The 25,086-nt window shown below is 39.1% G+C and overlaps 1 protein-coding gene across 5 annotated transcripts in view; it reads left to right on the forward strand.

Annotated features, from left to right (window-relative positions):
- The first annotated feature begins 229 nt into the window (after positions 1-229).
- NTNG1 (netrin G1) overlaps positions 230-25,086 on the forward strand; it is a 339,296-nt gene continuing 314,439 nt past the window's right edge. For 2 of the 5 annotated variants that reach the window (XM_043575711.1, XM_043575713.1), the window contains exons 1-2: positions 233-1,309; positions 8,279-9,032. In XM_043575711.1, coding sequence (XP_043431646.1) covers positions 8,787-9,032 — 246 coding nt within the window. In that variant the 5' untranslated portion in view covers positions 233-1,309; positions 8,279-8,786. Of the gene's footprint in view, positions 1,310-1,518; positions 1,624-8,278; positions 9,033-25,086 lie in introns of those variants that run through there. The other 3 variants (XM_043575715.1, XM_043575714.1, XM_043575712.1) reach the window with 3 other exon arrangements.

Raw genomic sequence — 25,086 nt, forward strand, 5'->3', positions numbered from 1 at the left:
ATGGATTTCTAAATAAGGAGGTTCAAGGCTGGCGCTCTAGGGGCCGCTGGCAGGGCCTGGGGATTGTTGGTTGAAAAGCTCAGTAGGGATCCCTGCTAGGGGCGAGGGGTGCGCTTAAGGAACGGTTTGGGGGAGGAGAAGGAGCAGCGAGGGATGGGACGGGCGGGGGCTCGAGTGGATGGTACGTGAAGAGTTACTGGCAAGGGAGCTTCCGTGGGCGAGCTGGGGGTGGGGAAGTGAAGGGTGGTCTCAGAGCCTCAGCGCTGGGAGGTCGTGGAGCGGCGGCACGAACGGCGGGAGCAGCCGCAGCAACAGCGAGCGGGACGGAGTTAGGACCGCTCGGAGCGCCCAGGTCTCGAGGTAGCGTAAGGTTTGCAATCCTTCCACTTGCTGGCAGTTGCAGAAGATCTGCTTTTAAGTGAAACGTTCGAGCCACCCCTCTGAGGGCTGCGGCTTCCCGGGGCTCGCTTCTTTCTCTCTCTTCACCGGCCCTCACGCTCACTCTTTAATTTGCACGCACCCCTAAGTTTGCTGAGAGCTTGCTGCCCGCTCGGAGCCGCTCCGGCCAGGCGCCGCGGGCGGGGGCGGGGAGCCCGGGAACCGCAATCCAGAAGCGTCGTGGGCCATGTATATTTCATCAAATGGACTTTGGGTGCGTCGCGTCTCACAGCCATCAACGCTATGTGCAGTGACATTTCTGACTTGAGTGGAGGAATGCGCGAAGGAAGCCCGGGCGAAATTGTTACTAGAGGATCTTCTTGGCGCCAATGCTAATTGTCCTGATTTATGTCCCTTCTGACTAAGCTCAACGTCTTCATCTGAAATAAAATGAAAGCTGTGCCAAGCGGGGTAGAACCGCCCGGCCGCTGGTTCTGATCCCCAGGAATCAGGAAATCGTCCTGCAGCTGAAAAAAAAAAAAAAATTACAAAAAAAAAAAAAAGGGGAGAGAAAAAAAATAGAAATAGAAAAAAAAAAATCCCCCAGTAAAAGTTTAAGGCGAGAAGTGGCAGAGGCAGTGGCGCGAGGAGGAGCGGAGGAGAGCCGGCAAGCGGGGGACTGGGCTGGCAAGACCTCCCGAAGGCTGCGATTTCATTATTAATATCACTATATTTTTGGAGGGAGAGGCACCTTTCTCATCCTCTCTTCCTCTCCGCCCACCCCTGCTCCCTCCCCCTCATCTACCTGTCAAAGTCACTGATCTTTTGCATTTCGGAAGAGGACGTCAACGGAAAGGAATTCCCCCTCTCGGCGAGGGCTCCGAGAGGGGGCGACGCGCTGGAGGCTCCCCCTCTGGGGCCCGCGACCAAGGTAATTAAGCGGCGGGGAGTGGCGGGCCGGCGCGGGGCTGGGGGTCCGCAGAGTCCTCTCCCACGGCGGGCCGGGAGCGAGCGGGACCCCGGGGCTGCTGCTGCGGCGGCGGCGGCGGCTCAGGTCCACACCCCACCCCTCTCGCTCCCCACGCGCCCGGGAGGAGGCTCGGCGGGAGCTGCCGCCGCCCGCCAGTGCGCCGCCCGCGGGCTCCGCTGCTGCGGCCGCCGCCCGAGGCGCACCCGGCTGGGCAGGGCCGCCGCCCCGCGCCGTCGGTCGGCTCCCGGCCGGCGCAAGGGCAAGCGGGCCACACGGTAAGTGCAGCCGGCGTCCCCCTCCTCCGGAGACCCGCGCGTCTCGTCTTGGCCCCTCTCCCCCCACCCCCAACCCCGGGTTCCCTCCCTCCCTCCGCCCCCCTCCCCCCCACCCCGCCCCTGCGATCCACAGGCGGGAGGGAGGCTCCGGGTGGGCGAGGAACTTTGCGAAGCGCCTTGAGGAGGCAGCGCGCGGAGCCGCGGCGCGCACACAACCCGCACACTCTCACACCCACACGCGAGTCTTCCTGGGTGTGCGCCCCGAGCGGGTTACGTGTCTGTGAGTGTTGCCTCCGGAGCCCGGGCGCGGGGTCTGTGCCTCGGCGGACGCACGGACGGGCACCCTGCGCGCTCCCCCTCTCACGCGCACACACCTGGCCACACACAACGCGCCAGAGGATTCTTTTTTTCCTTTTGCCAATTGTCTTTGCTTGGGGAGAAAACTTGCCCTCTTGCCGGCCATGTGGAGCCCGTGGCCACACTGAGAGCTTTTGAAGTCTCTTTCTTTTAATCTCCGTTATTGGTGCGAGATTAAAGCATTACTATCCCATGGTGTGCAGCTGGGGAGAAGGGAAAATTCAAAGAGGGAAAGACTTGATGTTGGAATGCTGTGTGGAATATTTTGCTCAGATTCTTTGGTGGCATGACATTAACCGGTTGGCGCAATCGTCTAGGGACACTGAATTCCTGTCCTATATGGATCTGTGGATATCTATATATAATACAAATAATCCCGAATATTATTGGGCCCAAAATAACCAATTAAGTGATTCATACACGCGAAAAGTTCGATAAAAAAAGAAACTGCGCCCTCTGCTGTTTATTCTAGTAACCTCACCCGGGGACCTCCACCCTCCACCCCATCCACTTAGGTTGTCATCTTGCAGGGCTTGCAGGAAAATTCCTAGCGGGGATTTTAAAGGAACTTTATTTGGAGAAGTCGGAGGTTGCGTTCCCATCGTCGCATCAGGTATAGATTTCCAGAGAGTAGAGGCTTTTGTTACCCAACTCCCCCTCCATTCTTCTCTGCACTCCGAACGGTAATGGAGCCCCTCGTTATCATAACAGTTTGTCAGTCTTTGGAATGGAAAATTCTGAGTAAGATTCAGAATTCCACCAAGCATATGGCATATCTGGCACTCGTATTGCTCTAGAAATAAGGCCCTATTTTATGACTGAAAACACTAAAAGTTTTCCTATCTTACAGAAATGGTGGTGGTGGTGGGGGGGACTACCCAGAAAGATCCTCCAACAAAATGCTTTATTCAAATTTACATAATGGTTAAGCTTGTTAGAAAAAGTTTCCCAGAAATTGTCTTTTCCGGAGACGGGACCAGGTTTTCCTGATTTGCCTAGACCTTGAGAGCATCTCTAACCTGTGGGGAATTAGCAACCTCAGATTTCTTTAAGTATTTTGAACTGTATCACTTTGAATGTCTTATCCTTACCCCCCCCCCCCCCCCCGCCCTTTCTCTTTGGCAAAGGAAAGGCCGTTCAATAACTGTCCAAGATTCTTTTGGAAGATAAGCAACTTTCAGTTTTTCATGAAGATAAAATTTGGGCCTTTGCATGTGGATAAGGATACAAAGGGGAAAAAAATGCATCAAGTGTTTTACACTTAATGTTGTTACAGTTTATAAACGTAAGGGATGTATTTCCTTTTCTCTTCTGGAAGCCATGAAGTGACATCTGTTTCGCCACTAAAGACCAACATGAGGGCATTCAGAATTCCACATACTGGCTATTAATTTGGTGATACTTCCTACTGTGAAATTTAAGAGATATAATCCTAAAATTTTGTAAGAAAACAATTTATTTGCACACAAAGCTTTTTTTTTTCTATTGAAATTTTTGTTTTGTCAGCTTTCACAGGGCACGTGTGTTAAAGTGATTCAGGTTAGCTTTTTTAGGAGGAAGCCAATGTATTTTGCAGTTTCCTTTTGTATATTTGCAGTTGGTGCAACTACTTGTCTGCTTCCATTATTATTCTGAAAAAAAAATGTCAAAGAATTAAACCATTACACATTTAGTTGATATGTTTTCTAAGTGTTGTAAAGATTTGGAGAGTTTTGGAGTTACGAGAGCATCAGGGCGCTTGGAGAGAAAAAATTTCATGCAACTCAGAAAGTCAATTATTGTGTTAACAAAAATGTATGTGTGTGTGTATCATATTATAGGTCAGTAAGAGATGTAGCATACTTTTAAAAAATAATTTCATCTTCAGAATCCAGAGTTTTGTTTCAGAACTTCAGGTGGGTGTACATTTTCTTAAATGTGTGTTTGAAACCTTGGATGTCTGAACTTCCCTATGTAAGATGGCAAGATTTGCTGTTGTATGGGAATGAAACCCCAGATTTCTTCTAGGCTTAACTGATTCTGAAATAATTTTTATTATTATCCCATCCCCAAACATCCTGCCAAGTATATGCTATCTGATTTCTCTAATCATTCTTCTGTCTGTGAAAACCGAGATTTTTCAAATACGAAGGTGTGCTATTCGGTTTTATTAAGAATCTCATGATAGGCAGTTGCTCATAATACCCAATCAAGAATGAATAAGATATGCCAATGGTGTTGTAATACATGTTAAATTCCTTACATTTTGAGAGACAGTTAGCAAAAGGATAGAAGCAAATGTTTTCCATTAAGATGACTAGGAAATGCTTTCTTCACAACAAATAAATAAATGCAAAGAGCATTCAGTATATCTTAAATGTCTTGTCTAGTCCATCTCATTATGACAGTGTTTGAATCTGCTAATTTTGGTGGGTTATAGAATTTGGGTAATATCTTTATCTCTTTATACTTTTCACTCAATGAAATGTGATGATAGTCCATGTTCTTTTTGTTCCTTCCCATTCAGAAACATGCATATTTATAAAAGTCTTAATGTCTATGAGGAATGAGTCAATAGCTGTCTATTTCAGGTGCCCCCGAAGAGCTGAATATTTATGGAATAAATAGCCTACTACCACCAACCCCACCTCCTAGTGAAATTATATAATAAAACGAATGAGCTGGAGTTAACAGATTTACTGTCAATATTTTCCTCTCAGTTGATGAAATTGGCGATTGTTTTTAGAATATAATTGTCTATAATTTTGATCATTATTACTTCCATGTAATATTTTGTAAGGCTTCTCTTCTAGTGAGGGAAAGGGCCTGTGAAGGATCTTATGCAAAGTTAATCCAACGTGGAAGGGAATTAGCTACAGAAGCCTGGAGAAAGATGTCTCATGGATGCAAAGCCATGTTATAGCCCATTTTAGTACAGATCAGTAATATCTGTCAACTTGAGGACATGACATAATTTTATGTTTTTACATTGGCTCTGCACATTTATATACCAGTGAGAGTCTTTGGAGTTCTCATAGCATATTAGTGGTTATTTTTTATCAAAGAGGACTTCTCAGTACTTTAGTGTGTAGGTAGAGATGATGGCATTATTTGAGTACAGTGAGTTTCCAAGATTTGCAAAGCAAAGAACTAGAACTGGGGCTGCCCAGAGCTCTTCTGAAGCTGCTCACATTTAGGTGATGCAGACACCTGATACAATTGAAAGCCCATATTATTTGGCAATCAGTTCAGTTATGGGCCAGAAGGGGTTGGTTTACTATATATTAAACCTTCAAATATGTCATTGGCTGTCTTTGTCATAATCCGTTTGCTTCGATATTTGCTGTGATGACCTAGCTTTTAAGAAGCAATTGATGATTTTAACCTGGTTGAAAGCATAGCCAGATGGGAACCAGTGCCATTAAGACAATAGAGGTTAGGGGGTAAACAGTATTCTATTTTCATATCATTTTGTTTTCTTTGAAAACTCCATAATTATACTTTAATGGCAACTTTTCCATTTTGACAGAGGCTTCCTTTCCCACTGTGTGTCATGACAATTCACAAATTTAATTTCTTACTAATTTTAAACTAAGAGGATTTTCTTTGAAGTGTATGTGGCACTGAAAAAAGTAAGGAGACCTTATATAAAGAATACACACTAGAATACATGCTACAAATACAAAAATTAGAATGAAATTAAGCAATTATGTTAAAGAACAGCTTAGTGACCCTCTGCTCCTGATCTGTAATATGCGTGGTCAATATCTTTTTCTGTGTCAATGGGAGCTCATTAAATGTAAATTCTGCAGACTAACTGAGCCATGCCATATTAGTGCTTGCCAAAGCTTGACATTTTTAATACATTAATAATATGTCTGTAATGTAATGGAAAACTATTAATCACAACTGGTTATGTGCCAGAAATTTAAGCTATAATTGGCTGCTTCTTGTCAAGAATGTCTGTCGCACAGTCCTGCAACTGCCTAATATTCAAATATCTTGCACTCCTCTGCGTTTTTCCTTGTCAGTGCTCTAAATTCGATCAATGGTGTAGTCCATAATTCTGTGTAATGACCATCATTATAATTCTGCTATACTTTAATGAGAATTCGTTCTATTGGGATTGCTGTTGTATCAGGAAACAGTAACAGGCTCACATACATTTCCTTAGTGTCCAAATTTTTCACGTACAGCCACCTGGTCATCCTTTATTTTGTGGTTGTAGTAAGGCAAAATGTGGATAAAGAAAGGGATATAAGACATAAATAGATTAGGGGATAACATATACTGTTTAACAAAAAAAAGTGAAGATTAAGCTCCGAGAGCATTCAAATATATACTTAAGGTCACATTTGAAAAACAGTATTAAAAACTAATTCATAATTTTCACTTGGTTCACACTCAGAGCAGTCCATTCCTGGCCTTCAAGATTATATTGTTCTTGATAAATAAGTTGCTAAGTATTTGAAATTAAGAATTGAAGTTAATAAGTTCTAGTCTAGTAGATTTTACACTTCTGCTGTCTGTTGTGATGCCCAGCTCCCCTACACCCCATGAGAGTCTTCTTGTGATAACAGAGTAGTACACACAGTTGAAAATGCATCTAGAAAGTGTGCATGTGTATTATTTTCACAACCTTTTCAGATTATTAATTGTCAAATTGTTGGATGTTTCTTAAAATATCAACTTAAAATTACCACCATATCTGAAAAAGCAGAAGGTTGTGCTAGCCACAACACATGCTTCTCTGTGATTTTTTCTTTTTAGCTTAAGATATCAAAATGTGCCCAACACGGTATAGTATAGTCTTTATGTCACAAGGAGGAGGCAGATTCAAATCAGCAGTTTATACATGTTTAGACAAACTGCTAATTATTGCTTCGTAGGAACCCAAATATTCAACACTTTTCCTAATAGAAAATATCACAAATTGCAGCTGGATGATAACATTTTATGAATTGAATATAATGAAAATTGCACTTGCATCCATAAAGCAATTATTATAAATTACTTTGCTATGGAAACACTATTCAGCCATCCCTTGGCATTTCATAGTCTCTGTGGCTTAGTTCATTTTAAGATGGTGCATTATTTAAATATATTGAATTCCTTTTACAAGATTGTTTGAAGATAGTGAACTTCCCTATTTAAACTGCTTAATGTGAATTAAAGGGTCTGTAATGGTATTTTCTAAACTGTGGGCTTTTTTGTCCTTTTCAATTGTTTAAAAAATAGTTAATTATTGGGACTATGACACGATGAGCCAACTAATTACACAAATACCTCTTTTTTACACCTGGGTTCCAAAATGTTATTTTTTGTTTAGATTTGGACAGTGATCTCTAAAGAGAAAAGTTGCCAGTTAAACTCACCAATGACTAGTACTCATAGTTATGTAGGCTGCATTATCGGTTGACCAAAAGTACTTTTAAACAGTAATTTTTATTTTCTGTTAGAATTAGTGCCATATTATTATGCTTCATGGCCTGTTAACTCACCCTCAGCTGTTTTTATATGTGCATTTTAAATTGTGCATTTTACTACAGAGCTTTTAGTTTTAAGGCAGCGTATAATATTTGCCTTTGGGACAAATTCTCTTCTGTTACAAAAAGTAAGTGCAAATGCAGATGTAATGGCTATAAAAAGATGTAAGAAAATAGAAAATTCTTATGAAAGGAAAATTTGCTCCTTTGGTTTTATTTTTGAGTATTTTTTCCAGAGAGCCAAGTTATCTTTATCACTAAATGCAACTAAACAAAAGAGGCTAAATTCTTCCATATAATGAGCAAATCCAGAGGGACAGCCTTGTGCCAACAATGCCAGTTTTTCACTCGGGCTAACAAAAGCTAAGAGATGTACAAGGAATTTAGAGATTTTTAGGGTCTCTTTGCCAATAGACAAAAGGCATACAAGTAGTTGTCACTTCTTTGTCATTGTTATAAAAGCGTTCATTTTCCCCCATTGTTCTCCTGTAAGATTTTCTAGCATTGCAATCCATGAGAAATGTTTAAATCTAGCTGCTTGCTCTCAGTTTTGTCAAGATGGAAATATGATTTTTGAAGCGAAAACCTGTAACTCACCTGGAACATGCACATCTGTCTTTGTTACGGAAGAGTTAAGTCCTTCGTATCAAAATTCTCCCCAATGTGAATGATTTCTGTGGTTTGCTCATTCTAGCAAAGCATCGGCGTAAAGGTTATCCATATTACACCAATTTGCTTTATATTGCATCAACCCTCCCAAATGTCAACATATCAAACATTTTGTAATGCATCGATTCTGGGGCAATAACTTTTACTCTTCCTGTTTTTTAAAGGGTGTTGGTGCCAGAAGGAAAGAATGATTGATGAGAAGCAGACACCGGGCTATAGACACTCATCCTTTTGCTTCAGATACTATCAGTACATCTGAGCATCCCTTGTGAGCCACGAGCACTGAGGATCACCCAGGGTTATCGGATGTACAACGGCAGAGCCATCACATCGCTAAATCATCCTTTGCTCCTGGACATCTTTTACAAAAACCAAACTAGACCTGAGTGTAATAGATACGTTCTAGGACAACGAAAAAGCTGCACGTTGTTGGTGATGCCTACCGCACAAGTATGTTAGACTTCCACCCAAATCCTCTATATACCTGAACGTGCACAATATCAACCCTTGGCTTTTAGATTTGGAATCTACATTGAGATTTCATCCTCTTTTTTTTTTTTTTTAATATATAGACTTACCTACATATACACATATATGTATATGTAAAAGGGACATAGATCACAAATAAGCAAACCCTGCTTTATTACCACAAAGATTGCCAAGAATTTAGAGATGTATTTGTCAAGATTCCTGTCAATTCATGCCCTTTGGGTTACAGTGTCCTCAGTGATGCAGCCCTACCCTTTGGTATGGGGACATTATGATGTGTGTAAGACTCAGATTTACACAGAAGAAGGGAAAGTTTGGGATTACATGGCCTGTCAGCCGGAATCCACGGACATGACCAAATATCTGAAAGTAAAACTGGATCCTCCGGACATTACCTGTGGAGACCCTCCTGAGACATTCTGTGCAATGGTGAGGCAACCCTTTTGAATAGAATGTTTCATATTAAGTGGAGGCATGTCATTTACGTGTACAGATGTGGTGAGTGTGAAAACTCAAGCAATGAGCTGAATCTGCTGGTGGCAGATTGGTGCTAATAGGCTAGCCTTCTTCTCAGTGGAGGTTTGCAGGACCTGGGATTACGATTCGCAGGGTGATTCATGCACTGGAACGTGCCTTCTGCCTTCCTTACAAACTGAAGCTTCCACTGAAACAGGCGTACTGTATATAACTGAGAAAAGAAAGAGTTCGGCTGAGGGTTCAGTTTCAGATTGGAGTCTGGGAATATGATTAGGCCACATGTCTTATAGTAAAGGATAAAATCCATTGGTAAACCAACTTTAGAAAAACAAAGTTCTCTTCACATGCCTGTATAGGGCCACCCTTGAGGTTCATTGTTCAAGGCTAGGTTAGAGTTCATGGTTTTCCTCATCAGGAAACTGATGTGATGTGGAAGTCCTTGGTTAGGAGGTCAGTGAGAAGAGAAGCAAAGGAGAGAGGAGGTAATGCCTCCAGAAAAGTCTTCTTTGTCAACTCATGTGGGGTCCTTATTTTCAAGGGTCCTGGTTTTCTATGGGTATTTTAAATACGAATGTTGGAATGTTGAAAGCATATTTGCTGAAAAGTAGTGACCTCGGCATACAAATTCAGATACTATCCTTTTGAGAGGCCAAGTTAAAGAATTCATTGTTTTCGTGGTGTACATCAGTCTTTTCCGGGGTGAAAAGTTAAATGTTATGTGCAAGGAGAACTTTGGAGTGACACATGGGATTTTCACTAAGGACATGGTTGAAAGTTTACCTAAAGGTACTAGTCATGAGTTTGGTGATTAAGCTGATGTAAATGAAGGTGCTAGAGAGTCCAGATAGTGTGTTCATTTGGTTTATGTCACTTTTTTTTTTTTTTATCATAGGCGGTCTTTATTTGGTAGAGGAATTGTGATCCCATTTTCCCCCACGTAACAGATATAATCATATAGCAGATTTTAATAGTATTCTTATCTGACTTTATTATCTTGAACCCGGCCTGGCATTTTCAGGATAGTGAAACTATTAATCAAAGTAGCATCTGTTCACAGTCCCCAGTGAGTTAAATTAGCATAAGATCATCTTAGACCTAGCACTGTGGAAAAGGTTTTGTAACAGGAAACAATTTTGAGCAATAAAGAGTGTTTTTACCTAAAAGCTAGCAGCTTGCCATTTTTCAGAAGTGCCTTTGGGGACTGGTTTGAATTATAGTCTAAACCTGATTTTGTGGAGGGTGAGAAAAAGATCTTGGCTATTAGGTGTCACAATGACTAAAGTGCCCTGAAAGACTAAATATTTCAAAGAGAGGACCCGTCTCTCTGGGAAACAGGTATGTGCTTTGCAAAAAAACCACAAAAAACAAAAAAACAAAAAACCAAAAAATGTACATTTTAGAAACCAGAGACTTCTAGAAGAGTACTTCATTCAAACACATTAGGAAAACTATAATAAATCTGTAAAAGAGCAGGGACGTTTGTTGGCTTTGCGTAAGGTCTTTGATAATCTCTCATAAAAGGTCAAATTTAAGATCTCATTGCAAATTTGGAGTGAAATTGCTGTGCAGGTGATAAGTTGTGCACTCCTCACAGCAGAGAATGAGTTCTGGGCCAACTCTTCATATTATGAAGAACACTCTAGCTCTATATATTGGTTTGCATGATACTTGTAGCAATATGCCTCTTCTGGAATTGTTTAATAATTTACAGATTGAAGTAAAAGAGCAGACATCTTTCTGCAGCGTGCCGTTTCCACTTGCATAGGTCCTGTATAGTGTGTTCAACCTGTAATTTAAATATGCAGCTTTCCTGATCTCAGCCCCTGGCAAGAAAAGGCAAGTTCGGCACTGTTCCTGTCCTTTTGGGGAAGGGTTTATTGACTGGGTGTCTTTAGTGTGCCTCTCTTTCCGATCATGAGTGGGAAAGGGCACATTACAGAACTTCTCATGCTTCTCATGCCTTTCACAGCACATGGTGTAAGGTCTTTAAGCAAGTCAGTTCCCTACCAGTTCCCTAGCTATGTGATGTTAAAGACCAAAAGAGAAAAAAGAATTAAAGTGATATCCCTCAACTTTCTCAAGTGCAATAAAATGTATATTTTGTATGTTTATCCCAAGATCCACAAGACGGCCTTTTCAAAGGCTACATCTGAGTATGAGGCAGATATTTGGAAGCCTTGGTGCATGTAAACTTGTCACGGAGCAGAAACGTTTTTCAAGGGAGAGTGTACGATTTGTGCGATGTTACCTATCAGTGCCTAATTTGGACTCCTTAATATGCATATGATTGGCAGAACAGATTTAATAATCTATCCTTTAAGCACATACTTTGGGGCTATTTGTATGCATATTATATGCCAAGTCAATGATAATGGCCTAATAGGGCAACACTTCCTCTCTGTAGTTTTGGATTTTCCATAAAACTTTTTAGTGTAAGGGTTCCTGACACCAGGCTGTAAAGCTGTCTCAGGATGCTGTCATATCAGACCTGTTTAGGTGCTCCCTAGCCCAAGGTCTAATGGGAATCCATAAAGTCATTTGTGTTATGATTTTCACACTTTCCTCCTTGACACACACATCCATCCCTTCCTGCTCCCTCAGAGTCGTTATGGCCCATTACATCAGCGTTGCTGCCACATAAGCACAATCACTACTTAGCCCTTATATGTAAATGTTTGCTGCAAAATGGTTTCAGAAATCACCTGCTCAGTTACTGACACCCTTATTAGCTGTGAGTATAACAATTCTGAACACTAAGGGCACATTTGGTGAGAGAAATACCCTGAAATTCCCCTGGCTGATTTGTATAAAGTTGAAGTTCATTGGCAATGTGTTAAGAGTCAGTGTTGCCGCTTTCTGCACTTGCTCCATCATTATGTGGCTGTGACTATCCAGGAATGCAGCATATAGTTTATGGTGAAATTTTAGGGTAAAAAGGGCCACGTGATTCTGTTTGACAATAGATCTCGGCTTGCTAACCCAGATGACCTGTTTAATAACTCTTTAATATATAGTGGTTTTAAATTGCTGTATATTAGTACTACCAGTATTTGTGAACATAAATTTTATGGGAGAACTCTGCCGTTCCTATTCATGACAGTAAAATAGGGGAAACATATACACATATACACACATCTATATGAATTGTGTATATTGAGACTAATATATATCAATTGCATATGTTGAGACCATACATCTTCTTTTTAATTTAATGTATTCTTTTTAAGTTGTTGGTGGCCCAAGAAATATCTCTGCTAAGGAGGAAGAATCTGAAGCATAGAAGCATAGATTAGGCTTTTTGTTTTTTAGGCTGGGGTAATATGTTAGTATAGATCATGTCCTTCTTCCAGCCACATAAAAGCTTCACATAGCACAGCTTTGTCAGAAAACATGGATCATCCAGTGACGACAATTTGTTTCAATTTGCATAAAGAGCAAATAGGATGATCTGAACCCGTGTGTAAAGCTGAAGTGACAACACAAAGCTATGACTTGTTCTTTGTGTTTAGACAAACTTAGCTGTCATATCTGCACGCAACACCCCAGTGGCTTAAAAATGGCAAAATTATCTGCAATTATCTCCAGCCTGCAGCTAATTTTCTGGATAAGTTAAACAGAAGCTTTGAAAGGAAGCCCACAGACGGAAGAAGTCATGTGCGTTTGTACAATTGATGGTGCAGCAGTGCTGATGACTGTGGAAATGGGAGCCCTTGAGAGCTGCTGTGGATTTCAGAGCCAATCAAAACTAAATTAGGAAACAAAGATTATTAAAAAGTCTTCTGTGCATGTAATTGTGGCATAATATTATGAGGTGGACATTAAGTGTTTCCCTTGGAGACCCTTGGCATCATGAATGCAGTGTGCCTTTAATTACAAGTAGACTCATATTACTAAAAAAATGGAGAAAATAAAGTACTCTGAGGTGTAGTTAGCAATACCCTCATTATGTTTACTGAAATAATTAAAAGAGAGGATGTAATTTTTCTAAATAAAATGTCAGAATTTGAAATGAAAATGGATTTTCTTTAGGAAATTTACTAATGTGTGCCCCTGCTCTTGATAGGCGTTTACTCAAGTACCATAACAGGCCTATTAATGATCGTTCCATATTGTGCTATTTCCAGATAGACTCCTATTAAGAAAAAAATACCTTAATTATCGTAAGCATTGTGGATAGAACATATTTCATTTTGTTCAAATGGAATTTAGGAAAGTAGTGGAAAGCCTTTGGGTTTTATGATTTTAACGGAACCCAGCGGGATGGTGAGGGGTAATGCATAGTTGCAGGGCAATCCAGAACTTAAATTTCGAATTTGACATCAGTGCAGGTTGCCATCTGGTGGCTATCAGGTGGCCTCTGAGAAATTAGTTTGATAAACTGAGTTACATTTTCAGTGACAAGGCATTAATATCAATTTTCCAAAAACTGGAAATGACATTGACTTATATGATAATCAAATAATCTTAAAATAACTCTGTTCACATGAAATGTAATTCAATAAATGAATGAAGTTTTAATAACAGTGACATCTTTCATTTGAACTGATTTATCCCTTAATTATCCCAGAATGGAATTTAAAAAATAAAAACCATCAGTTCCTTCATTACTAACACTTCATTGTTATTTAGTTCATTATTTAGATTCATTTCTTAGAAAAGTTTAATTCACGTTTGAAATGAATTCAGTTTCATGGAGATCAATCTTTTTGATCTATGACTGTATCAAGTATTTCCTTGTTGAGGAGCCTACCATAGCTCCTTATTGTCTGTTGCATCAAGTCTAAAGTACTGTAGCTGGGTTTTAAATCTGGTTGTATTCAACCTTTTTTCCCATTCCCACTAGGACCTTGTGTATGGCACCTTCAGGGGACTTATGGCTAATGATCTGATTGGGAGGGGGCTACTGCATTTGGATTGAAGTTCAGTGGCATGGCATGAACAGAATATTATGGGGAGGGAGCTTGGGAGGGAGTTGGTAAAGATTATGGTGGGGCTAACAAAACTTAAAACCACGTCATGTCACTGAATGTTCTCAGATAGTATTCTCTGTGTGTGCAAGTGCCTCTGTCTGTGTTGGGCTGAGGCTTCACAAGTAGTATTCCAGACTACTGAATGCAGAGTGAAGTGAGCAGAGTCATACAGCACATGCAAAACTGAGAGGTGGTGGTGTGAATCAAAGTCAAATAACATGTGTTCCCTGGCTCCAAAGGAAATCAAGGAGTCCTAAGAAAAATGAATAAAAAAGTAGTGTGTACTCAGAGGCTGGGGGAGCAGAGCAGCAAAGCCAGCATTCAGAATTTAAAGGTGAAACATTATTTTGCTGCATATCAAAGGGCCACTTGGAGAATACTATCTGGTAGCCAAGTGCCTGATGCTCAACAATGTCTGAAAAAGATAGAAAAAGGCTGCGTGGGTCAGATGCAAGCATAGTGTTTAAATGACAGCCTAGTGGCCTGGTTAAGGGTAGAATGGCTCCTTATGTCTGGCAGGATGGAATAGGAGAGAAAATCATAAAATGTGTTGAGTTAGACCTATATATATGCCATATATATAAATATGCATATACACATGTGTGTATATATATGTAACATACATACATAATATATATGTATGTATGTATTTTTTTTAACTTAGTTGATGCTGGAGTGTGCTAAGATAAGCATGGCTCATCTACCTGGAGCTCCAATTTTACACAAAGATTAGGAGAAGCATTTAACTGAATGCACAAATGCAAGGTTTTTAAAGATGAAACACTCCTCAGTCCCCCAAGGAGTAATCTTATCTGCTCTCTGTGGAGAGGAATATCACTGAAAAGTGTGAAAAGCAATATCCTAAAAATACCATAGCCCTTCCAGATTGTTTTAGGGTCTCTCAGGCATATTCTCCAGACTTTGGTGAGGTGGGCTTGCTCTCCGAGCTTTGGGACTGTACACGGGTCCTAGGCTGGCATCTTGATTGTCTGATGTTGAAAACTAGTGTCATCACACAGGAAGTCCCTCATCTCATGTGTTTTCTCTGCGAGGACAAGTAGAGGACATTCCTCTTGCTTGGAATCGTCTGTGCTTCTCTGCACTTCTGTTGATTCCACCCATCCTTCAAGGTCTGTGTGTTTCTTTATATGTACTTCCTGCCAATTTCAGCACATATCATTTTGTTGACTGAGTATATATGTTAGCCCTGCCCATGTACTGCACTGTGTGGTACCATTTAGCACTTATTACATCTTACTGATTAATACACCCACATGCACATTTGTTTTGTGTGTTTATTGTATCCTGATTCTTTATCTGGATCACCACTCTTTAAATGAGATGATATGTAAGAAAGCCTACCGGGACTCAACAGAGACTGTGCATTATATTGCTTTCCTACTTCATAGCATTTAACATATTCCTAGGGAACAAATAAATAATAGCATGCTTTTAATTGATTAATTGATCGGTTGTTTCAATGTAGTATTTGATTTTCTAGAATGTTTTCTGTTTCTTGGGAACTTTTATCATGAATCTGTTTCCTCTGTAAATTAAGAAACAACTGGAAAAGTTTGGCTGCTGTACTTGGGCAGCTTATGATGATGTTCTCCAGAGAGGTGAGAGAGGCAAAATCTACTCACAGTTCCAACACTGAAAGCGTATATAAGGGATTTTTAAATTCCATTTCTCATTGAATCTTTGAAATGTATTTTTCCAAATAGAAAATTTGGAAAAAAAAAATTAGAAGAGCTTCACATGCAACATTGAAGTGATTTTGTCATATTTCTTATGAGTCTCTCTCTCTCTAAATATATATTTTGTTTTACAAAATTGGAATCGTATCACATACATTTTTTTCATCTTTTTTTCCCATTTACTGCTACACTTATAGCATTTACTTGTATCATTATATATTCTTAGGAAATATGGTTTTGATAGCTATAAAGATCTGATTATGTGGATATACAATATTTTATTTAATTACCCTCTCACCTTGACAGCTTAATGTTCTTTTCTATTGGTTATATATTATCGGTTACATGCAGTGGTGAACATATATCAATGTAGTCTTTTTTATTGAACATATCCTTCTTCTCCCACATTCAAAACTTCCCATATTAAATGCACATGTTAAAATTTTTTTTAATGTTTATTTATTTTTGACACAGAGAGAGAGACAGAGCATGAGCGGGGGAGGGACAGAGAGAGAGGGAGACACAGAATCCAAAGCAGGCTCCAGGTTCTGAGCTGTCAGCATAGAGCCCGACACAGGGCTCGAACTCACAGACCACGAGATCATGACCTGAGCTGAAGTTGGACGCTCAACCGACTGAGCCACCCAGGCACCCCTAAAATTTTTTTTTAATGTCTATTTATTTTTGAGACAGAGAGAGAGAGTATGAGCAGGGGAGGAGCAGAGAGAGAGGGAGACACAGAATCTGAAGCAGACTCCAGGCTCTGAGCTGTCAGCACAGAGCCTGATGCAGGGCTCTAACCCATGAACCATGAGATCATGACCTGAGCTGAAGTCAGAAGCTTAACTGACTGAGCCATCTAGGCACCCACACATGTGTTTTGATTGTTGAGCTCCTTATATTGTATTTGTCTGAGGCTATAGAGTAGGGCTATGTTCTTGCATTCCCTAGAGTGGAATGAAATAGACTGTTTGTCAGTCAGGGGGACTGAAATCAGCATGTGTGACTTAGGCAGGCCCCTCTCTGGGCCTTGCTCTCCTTTACGTGGACTTGAGAGAGCTTCTAGAGATAGGAGGAAGACAGCTTCTGCCACACAGTAGAGAGCAAAGTCAGGGGACCTCTTTGGGAGCAACAAGCTAAAAATGGGCAAATTACACCATATAAACAGTACTTGTGGCTTTAAAACTTGCTTCAAATTGATCCTCAGTGAGAAATACATTTTATATTACAACTCATTAAACACATGCTTTCCATATACACCACCAAAACAAAAGCTTCACAAAGAAAGTACTTACCCTTCCTGTGTGCTATGCCCTCTGGTAATTTTTTCTCCCCTTATAGTTCTTCTTCACCTTTGGCAAATAATTGAAAATCATATTTTGATTGTGATCCACAGATTATAGGTAGGATTGTTCTTGAAACTCTGAATAAATGGGAAAATTCTGTGCGCATCATTGTATAACTTCCTTTTTTAAATTCAACATTATGTGTTTGAGATTTACTGCTATGTAGTATTCTACCATATGGATTTTTCTTTAATCAATCTTCTATTTCTAGACATTTAGTTTGTTTGATTTTTACATTTTAAGGCTCTTGACTGGAGTCAAATTGTCCTCTAGAAAGATGATTAGTTCACACTTTGCTTTTAAGCATTTTACAAAAAAATGTGCTAGGCGTGAGTTTATCAACTGGAAATTCTTAAATATTCTTCTAATGTAGGGCCTTAGGATATAAGTGAAAGTATGTACTTTACCAAAAAGAATAATGATAAGATTATCCTTATTGCCACCATCTTTTCTGCCGAGGTAATAACTTCTGTGATTTTGTATTGATAAATGGAAATATTGGAAGGTGAGATTACATTTAATTTTTTAAGGATGTATTTTTTGCTTCTTGATTAGACTGATTTTTAATGTTTCTTGGCCAGGGGCACCTGGGTAGCTGAGTAGGTTGGACCTCTGACTTCAGCTCAGATCATGATCTTGCAGTTCGTGAGTTCGAGCCCCTTGTCCGGCTCTGTGCTGACAGCTCAGAGCCTGGAGCCTGCTTTGGATTCTGCGTTTCCCTTTCTCTCTGCTCTTCCCCCGCTCATGCTCTGTGTCTCTCTCTCTCTCTCTCTCTCTCTCTCTCAAAAAAAATTTTTTTTAATGTTTAGATTGATTTTTAATGTTTCTAGGCCATTTAAAATTTCTTATTCCCAATTGTAGTAGTTTTTACACTTATTGCCTTTTTCCTCCTATTTTTTCTGTTGAAGCCAGCAATTAAAAATATGTATATTTGGGCCTTTTAAACAGATACCATTTTTTGGTCAGTTGATTAAGTTAAAATTGTGAGTATCCTTTCTTCCAGAAGAACAGGTCTTGTTTCAGGGTCTTTTGCACACCCTTCATCTTGTGGAAATTTTATGTATTCTTGCAGGAGATTTTGGTGGCAGGGTGTCATCATCTCAAAGCTGAGAAAAATTTATTTGTGTGCCCCCTCATATCTTTTGTTCCTAATGTAAGAGCTTGGAGAAGTTGTTATTTACCCTAAGTAAAGCACCCCTTTTCATTTAGTATCATCCTTTGGAAACAGTTGCATACTGAAGCATATTAATTGTATAAAGTGGCTGGTGTGACATCTGCTTTAGTTTTATTTCACCAGACCAATGGGCAGACTGGTTTTTCATGTGCCATTTTTAGATTTCAGAATTTCTTTTCTTACAAAAGGGGAAAGTGCTGAAAGTTGTTTCACACGCATAATATTGGAAAAGAACTTACTGAGATTGGCAGGTTGTAAATTTCTTCCCATCTTTCTGGGAATAGATAGATTCACATAGTATCAGTTCCATGAAAATTAAAGATGTGAGCCAAGAAAGAGCCAGAATTGGTTTTCATTCTTTGACCTACTTTGAAACTGACTTCTAAAATATTAAATGAAGAATTGAACTGGATATTGCTTCGGTACAAAGAAATAGCTCTTTTTGTTCCAGAGGGTTGATGTCCATTGAGAAGTCTAGCAGCTTACATTATAATCAGGTCTTGTCTGAACAATGGTTTTTCACCATTCCATGTAACTTTTTGTTTCTTTCCTGTTGCTCTCTTTCCTTCTTGGAAATGATGAAAGGAAGAAATCAAATACACTTCCAAGCAACTCTCCCTCAAGGGAAAGGAGAATTCAACATAAATGGTCAACTCAAGTTGCAAGAAGAGGATATGTGCATGATAAAGAGAGTGAGCTGGTAGGCAATCTGAGGTTGGCTGTGATGCCTGGACCACTCCATAAGGATTTTGATTTCAAAGATTAGAAGACTAAATAACATACGTGGTGTTAGGGAGCATTCTCATCAATGTGTCTACTGTCTGACTCAGAATAGCGTTCTATTTAGCCATCACTGGAGACAGTGCTTTAAATACTGCCTAGCACAGTGTGAAGCAGATAATAGTACTTAATGCATGCTTGTTGAACTGAACGTGTGCTGTTTTTACAAATAATGTTTGTAGTTGATATTTATCAAGAGCTTACATGGTACCATGGACTGTACTGACTAAACATCAGCCTTTGTTGGTTCATATAATCTTCAATCCCATCATTATCCTTATTTAACAGGTGGAGTAATTGAGGCATGAGGTTAAATAACTTTTCCAACCAAGTAGTCGGAACAGGATATAAACCCAGACAGTATGACATGCATTCCCTACTCATAAACCATACTATAAATTCCTCCCTAATTTTGTTTGTAGTATGTGGGATAAAACCATCACAAAAACCTTTTTTAAAATTACATTTATGATTTGGACTATGAACACAATACTATGATTTTGTTATTTAAAATGCCTTTTATCTGAAATAACCTCAGAAAATTGGATTCTGTAAACAGTGTGTGGAATGTTGGAAATACACATTATGTGATGAGTGTCTTCATTCAGGGATAAGAGAACCAATCAACAGTGTTTGTTTCCATTCCTGCTTTCTTTTCCATTAACGTGTTCATATAAATGGAAATAAGCTGTTAGAAATCATACAGAGCGGAGTACATATTGTGTTCACCATCTAAAACCAGAATAATAAGTCAGCAACTGTTGGCTAGTTAACAAAATCATATTCTTGTGGGGGAGGTGTTGAGAAAAGTAGTTAGCTTGATGCTTTTGATTTTTTTTTTTAACACTATCAATAACAACTGTTATATAGCCAACCCCCTCCATGCTGTCTCCACTCGGATGTCTAGTAGGCATTTTAAACTTAACACATTTATTATAGAACTCTTGATTTCTTCTCCCCAAATGGATTTTGCCTGTAGTCTTTCCCATATCTATAAACAGCAGCTTATATTTATGTAGTTGCTCAAGATGAAAAATCTAGGAATCCTCCTTAACTCCTTTATGTCCTTCACAACAGATATCAACAAGTCCTGTTAGCTAAACTTCAAATATATCCAAATCAGTTGCTTTTCACCCTCTCTACTGCTAACAACCAGGTCCCAAACAGCTTTATACCTAGGCTAGACTTCTGCAGTATTCCCTAACTCTTGCCCTGTTACCAAATTCACATAGGTTTTATAGTATTATAATATAGAGCACAATATAAATATTCTAATACATAAAAATTATACATATAGATGTATAGCATGAATATTATATAGTTAGATATGTAATTATATAATATACATAGAGATAAAATTTTAAGAATCTGAATCAGTCAGGTCCTTGTTCAAGTTCTTCCTTGTTATGTCCCACTGAGAATTACATCCAAACTCTTCATTTTTTAAAATATTTTTTTAATGTTTATTTATTTTTGAGAGAGAGAGAGAAAGAGAGAGAGAAAGTTGGGGAGGGGCAGAGAGAGAGAGGTAGGGAGACACAGAATCCAAAGCAGGCTCCAGGCTCTGAGCTGTCAGCACAGAGCCCGATGTGGGACTTGAACCCATGAACTATGAGATCATGACCTGAGCTGAAGTCTGATGCTTAACCGACTGAGCCACCCAGGCACCCCTATATTTGAAGTCTTACTAATGCCTGAAAGGTACTATATAGTCTGGTCTTTGAATACCTCTCTAAAGTCCATTCTGATCACTCCCACCTTGCTCAGACCGCTCTGCCTGCAACTTCTTGGTGTTGCACATAAAACTAAGTTTATTTTTGCCTCATTGTTTGGACCCACATTCTCAAAATCTTCCCATAGCTCCCTCCCACCTTTTATTCAAGACTCTGTTTCGTGAATACCTTCTCAAAGAAGCTTATCTGACCACCTTATTTACATAGCATCTCTTGGGGCTCCTGGGTGGCTCAGTTGTTAAGTGTCAGACTCTTGACTTCAGTTCAGGTCATGACCTTGTGTTTGGTGAGTTCCAGCTCCGCCATTGACGTCTGCACTGACAGCAGGGAGCCTGCTTGGGATTCGCTGTCTCCTCTCTCTCTGCCCCTCCCCTCTCTCTCTCTTTCTCAAAAATAAATAAAATTAAAAAAACTAAAAACTAAATAGCATTTCTTTCACACCCTTTATCCATTCCTTGAGCCTGCTTAATTTTTCTTCATTGAATTTATTATAAGGGAGATACTCAAACTATTTAACAACTGGGACAGAATCAACACAAACCAATCAGAAAAGACGTTAGTGGCTATACCTTACTGGGTACCATTTGATTGACCATTCATTCTAATGACTGGATATTTATTATGTTATATACTGCTTCTGTCTCTTTTCTCCTCCACAATATAAACTCCAGAGGGCAGGAACTTTGTCTTATGTCCATGGTGGGCTCGATAAATATTTGTTGAATGAATAAATGAGCTGCTAAAACAGAGATATGTTAATATGATGATGGCATTCATACTAAAGATTATTGCTCTAATATATACGTGTTCTTTAAAGTATTTAGGCTATGTTGGAGGTCCTTAATCTTGAAGGTATCATAAATATTTTCCTTTTTTAGTTTTTTTTAAATTAAAGGCACTTAATATAACAGATGTATGTACAACCACCACTTAAAATTAACAATGATGACGTTACATTGTTTTTCTTAGGATTTTAAAAAATAAATGTTACTGACTGAGTTGAAACCATCTTGTCTCCATCCTCGGATCCCTTCCATGCCTTCCTTTTCCAGAGGGAACCAGTATCATAAATTTGGTGTATTTCCTTCCAGTCAATGTTAATATATATTTTTTATGTGAAGCTTATATGCTCATAAACAGCTTATGGGTTTTTTTTTTTAATTTTTTTTTCAACGTTTATTTATTTTTGGGACAGAGAGAGACAGAGCATGAACGGGGGAAGGGCAGAGAGAGAGGGAGACACAGAATCTGAAACAGGCTCCAGGCTCTGAGCCATCAGCCCAGAGCCTGACGCGTGGCTCGAACTCGCGGACCACGAGATCGTGACCTGGCTGAAGTCGGACACTTAACCGACTGCGCCACCCAGGCGCCCCAACAGCTTATGGTTTTGACTTTGGGTTTTTTAATGTTACCATCCTGAAAAAACTATTCTGTAGCTTAAATTTTTCATTCAACACTATTTTTGTAAACTATCTGTTTGATCTATATGATATGTTTCCTTCATATTAAAAGGATATATATCTATATCCATATCTATCTATCTACCTACCTACCTACCTACCTGTTCCACTGGATAAATACATTGTTCAATTGTGAGAATTTAGCAAGTTTGTGTGTGTGTGTGTGTGTGTGTGTGTGTGTTTTAGTTTTAGATTTTTGCAGTTACAATCCACTCTACAAGAACCACCATTGTACCTAGATCTTGGTGGATATGATCAAGAGTTGTTGCATTTTGTTTTGTTTACCTCAAGGTGTGCACCCAGAAACCAATCTGTGGTCTGTAGAGTGTGGGCATTTTCATCAAATGTAGTTGCTCTGTGTCGCGTTCCTACCAGCAGATTATAAGGCTTCTTCTAAGTCTTGTTTTGTGTTGTTTTCTTATATGTTTCCTCTTGTTATTAAATGGAGAATATTTTAAAAATCCTGTCTATTTGATGGCTTTAGCTATCCGGGCACTCATAGTTGGATTTTATGATGGATCATAGCAACCATAATTAACAGGATTTTTGATAAAACTGTATATACCATGGCTCTTAATCTTTCATTTTTGTTTTAATTATTTAATAGTAAATCACTTGGAAGTTGTATGAACAAAGCTAATGAATATTCGTAATGGTGAATCAACAGGAGGAAGCATGAAATTTGGAGGAATAAATATTGAGCTAAACTACGAGAACCTTCTTTGACTAGATCTTTCCACAGAGGGCAATGAATTTTAAGAGTAACATCTTGCATCTGGCACCTGAATTGATAGGTGTACCCTGATCTGTATGACTAATACAAAATTCGCAGTTTAAAAAATTGTTTATATATAAGTAATCTTTTTTCCAAAATCATTGTTTTCATTATTAGAGTATAACAATAGCCGATAGTGCTTTTAAACTGGAAGTCTCCTTGCTTACTTTGCAAGATGATATATAAATATTGCCCCATCCATCACCAGAATGACTTGTCTCCTAGATGAAAACCTGAGTGTTATGTGTAACTGTAATAAATTTGGGCAGCAAGGGAAGGGTTCCATTTCCAATTAAAACCACAGCCAGGAAGTTTCCATTTAGACTGACAGTACAGGTACACTGTTGGTACATATTTTATACTCTTGCTTGTTTGTTTGGGGCAACTTGGGATTGTTTTAGGAGTAGTAACAGTAAAGGAGTAGCTTTGTACTTCTTTATGGCCTCCTAAGAAAGGGTCAATTGCCCCTTCTAGATGGGAAGTTTCCAAGATCCCTGGGTCTTGGGCATTTAGAACCAGGTATTTTTAGAAGTGGAGTTGTCTAACTTGGGAAAGTACATGCCTTTAAAGCTTTTACTGAATTCAAACAGTCTTCAGGTTCAAGTTCCAACTTAATCAAGTTATTTCACTTTTTTGTTCTGAGGGACAGTAAGATAATGATGTGCTTAGCAGTGTCTGGCACATAGGAGATGCCCAATAAATATTATTTTTATCATTGTGATCATTTCTGTTGATAAAAAATTAAAGGCATTTTGATTCTCATATTCTGCTTTGAAAGGATGTTCTGAAGGCTTTCCCTTTAGTTCCCCTTTCTGTGAACTGTCTGGCCTTTCCTGATGTTACCAATGGCATCTATTAACTAACTGCTTATGAGGGTCTGGCTCCAAATGAGGTATTTAAAATAACAATTTCACAATTGTGGTTTTGAAATAAATGAAAGGTGTTCTAAATAACAAAGCATTAAAATAATCATTCATGGATGCAATGGCATTTGCACTGAGATTATAATGGATAGTGTTTTAACAAATGCACTAGACATGTCTAATGAGAGCATAACCACTCTGTCTAAAAGCAAAAAGAAAATGTTAACAAATATTACCTATGTGAAAATAAATTAAATAAAAGCTATTTTATTAATCAAATATTGGAATGGGCACAATATGTTGGCTCTCTTGGATGCTTTGAAGTAGAAGAGAGAAATTCAGTATGAGAAATGGAAATTCTGGATCCCAAATCAATATACTTGGCTGCCATATTACCTACAGTATCTCCTTCCTCAAAAATATCCAATGGATTTCCACCTGCACTAAGTCCTGATCAACAAAATGAAACATTCTTCCTTGCAACATTATTTGCAGTAGCCAAGATATGGAAGCAAACTAAATGTCTAACACTGGATAGAGAAAATTATATACATACACACACACACACACACACACACACACACACATACACACACACACACACACACACGCACACACATATATATATATATATATATATATATATATATATATATATAATGGAAAATTGGTCGGCCATAAAAAAGAATGAAATCTTGTGATTTGTGACAACATGGATGGACCTTGGGGGTCTTATACTAATGAAATAAGTTAAGCAGAGAAAGATAAATACCATATGATCTCTCTTACATGTAGAATCTAAAAGAAAAAGAAAAAAAGAAAATAAAAAACCAAGCTGATAAATACAGAGAACAGATTGGTGGTTACCAGAGGCTGGGAGTGTGGGGTGGGAGAAATGGTTGAAGGGGGTCAAAAGGGGGTTATTGCAGTTATAAAATAAACAAGTCGTGAGGATGTAATTAATGTGCAGTGTGGTGACTATAATAATATTGTATTGCATATATGAAAGTTGCTAAGAAAGTATATCTTAAAAGTTCTCACCACAAGAAAAAAAATTCTGTAACTATGTATGGTGACAGATGTTAACTAGACTTATCGTGGTGATCCTTTTGCAGTATTATATAAATATTGATCCATTATGTTGTACACCTGAAATTAATATGATGTTGTATGTCAATTATACCTTTATTAAAAATAACATCGTTAAG

This window comes from Prionailurus bengalensis, chromosome C1 (assembly GCF_016509475.1).
Source record: "Prionailurus bengalensis isolate Pbe53 chromosome C1, Fcat_Pben_1.1_paternal_pri, whole genome shotgun sequence".
Taxonomy (NCBI): Eukaryota; Metazoa; Chordata; class Mammalia; order Carnivora; family Felidae; genus Prionailurus; species Prionailurus bengalensis.